The sequence below is a fragment of the Lupinus angustifolius genome, chromosome LG18 (assembly GCF_001865875.1).
Source record: "Lupinus angustifolius cultivar Tanjil chromosome LG18, LupAngTanjil_v1.0, whole genome shotgun sequence".
NCBI lineage: Eukaryota > Viridiplantae > Streptophyta > Magnoliopsida > Fabales > Fabaceae > Lupinus > Lupinus angustifolius.
The window spans coordinates 9,182,973-9,185,363 of NC_032026.1; the positions used below are offsets into that span (position 1 = coordinate 9,182,973).

Genomic DNA, 2,391 nt, shown 5'->3' on the forward strand with positions numbered 1-2,391 from the left:
ACGGGGAAGGATTATGATGATATGTATGCAAATTTGGACAATTTCTATGAGTTGGTAGCCACTATGGGGTATTCTGACACCGAGAGGAAAGCTGCATACATGATGCTCTTTCCATTTTCCCTCCTTGGTAAAGCTAGGGAATGGCTAAAATCACATCCAACCCAAAGCTTAACCAATTGGAGTGATTTGGAAAAAAGTTCTTGACAACATTTTTCTCTCCGGCGAGGTATGTGCATGCAAAGTTCGAAATTTCAACATTCAGACAAGGTGTTGAGGAAGCTTTTTATGAGCATGGGAATGTTTCCAGATGTTGCTGAGGAAATGTCTCAATCATGGATTTGAAGATGTTGATCAACTAAACATCTTTTCTAATGGATTGAAGCCAGAGAATAAGATGATATTGGATGTCGCAGCTGGTGACACCATGATGGCAGTGGATGATGAGCAAGCCACCATAATTATTACTGAATTATCTGCTACAGATCAGCAGGCACAACATAATAGAAGGATGGTACAAAAGAGATGAGTGTTGGATTTGAATACTTCTGATACCATTCTGGCTCAGAACAAAATTCTGACACACAAATGGAGGCTCTTACAAAGCAAATGTCCAAGTTGCCTCAACAATTGAATGTGGTGCAAACTCCTTTTGTTCATCAACAGGTGCTATACTGTGAGTTTTGTGGGGGTGATCGTATTACTGGTCATTGCTTAATGCCTATCAACACAAGTAGAAGAGGTTCAGTATGTTAACAATCAACCTCGTCGGGCTAATTTCCCTAACAACCCTTCGTTCAACAATCAATTTTCACAAGGTTGAAGGGAAACCAGAACCAGACTCTGAATTTTGGGTGGAGGCATGATGCAGGACCATCTAACAGGCAACCACCATATCAATCATCTTATCAGCAAGGTCCACATCCACCATTACATGAGAGGCAGACAAAGTTGGAAGAAACATTGGAAAAGTTTATGCAAGTCTCCATCTCAAACCAGAAAAATAATGATGCTTCTATCAGAAATTTGGAGACTCAGGTGGGTCAGTTGGCTAAGCAAATGGCAGAACATAACTCAGATCGACAATAATTCTCAGCCAACACTTAAACCAATCCAAAAGAACACTACAAATCTATCACTACTAGAAGTGATAAGGTCATTGGTAAGGGTATTGGTGAGAACTTGGTTGTTGAGGAATATGTTCTGAGAAATACTGAAGCTAGAAGATCAGAGAAGATAATCAGAGAGACATGGAAGGGTGAAGTGGTACAAGATGAGGAAGGGGTTGTAACTAATGAGGATGATATAAGAGAGAACAGTGATAAGAGGAAGGGTGACTTACCTCAGTTGAAGGATCTCCCTTATCCAAAGAGACCTTCCAAGAAAGACAAAGAACGACAATATGCTAGATTCTTGGATTTATTCAAGAACCTTTGTATCAACATTCCATTCATGAAGGCGATGGAACAAATGCTTGCGTATGCTAAATTCATGAAGGACTTGTTGACAAAGAAAAGAAAGTTTTCGGAAGAGACAATGACCTTAGAAGCTGGGTGCAGTGCTATGATTCAGAAGTCTTTTCCTGAGAAGACTAAAGATCCTGGAAGCTTCACTATTCCGGTCACTATTGGTGAATTATCTGTAGGAAAGGCACTGCTTGATCTGGATGCCAGCATTAAACTACATTTGCATTCTGTTATTAGTTGGAACTTGGTCCATTATGATTGCTCATGAAATAGGTCTTTGTGAACAGCAAGTGAATGATTCTAGCCATGTTATGATTGGATGAATGAATATTTTTTAAAAACCAGATACTTTGAACTGAATTACACTTTGTTACTTTGTTTGAGGACAAGCAAGATTCTAGGTTGGGGGGAGGAGTTTGTTAAGTGTCAAATTGTTAAGAAAATTTGTATACTTTTGGAGCACTTAGTGCGCATTTATGTTGTAACTGTGTAAGATTTCTGATAACTTAGTAATCTTGTTATGTGTAGGAAATTTTATGTGTTTAGGTTGTTTCAGGATAAGAATTAAGAAAAAAAAGGAGAAAAAAAAGAACATTGGTACTTCTGAGCATCGCAAGCCTCACCTAAGAGAGGAGAGGGTCTCTCAAGCCACAAATAGGAGAAAAGTCACCAGAAATCATTAGTGTCCCTCGCCCAAGCGACAATTGGAGCTAAAATGGTCCTGATGTCCTGCCTGATCCTTGCATAAGCGAAGGATCCTCGCCCAAGCGAGGTACTCATGTCTGAAAGCCTCTTATTTACTCGCCCAAGCGAGAATCTCTAGCTTGGCGAGGGTTTGGAAGTTGGAACTGATATTGGTGAAGTCAGAAAGGGATCCCATTCATTTTTTAGAAGATATTTGGCACGAAAATAGAGAGAAACACAGAGA

General features: G+C 39.7%; 1 protein-coding gene across 1 annotated transcript; it reads left to right on the forward strand.

Annotated features, from left to right (window-relative positions):
* Window positions 308–1,731, forward strand: LOC109332523. The gene is made up of 4 exons (XM_019567507.1): window positions 308–511; window positions 664–744; window positions 823–1,035; window positions 1,153–1,731. Exons 1-4 carry the CDS (start codon window positions 308–310, stop codon window positions 1,729–1,731), a joined length of 1,077 nt encoding a protein of 358 aa, XP_019423052.1.

Bases quoted from the DNA above. Each gene is read 5' to 3' on its own strand.
- LOC109332523 (XM_019567507.1), top strand. From the start codon at position 308: ATGTTGCTGAGGAAATGTCTCAATCATGGATTTGAAGATGTTGATCAA. The intron at 512-663 runs GTACAAAAGAGA...GTTCATCAACAG, and splicing joins CACAACATAATAGAAGGATG to GTGCTATACTGTGAGTTTTG. The intron at 1,036-1,152 runs GTGGGTCAGTTG...AGAAGTGATAAG, and splicing joins TCAGAAATTTGGAGACTCAG to GTCATTGGTAAGGGTATTGG.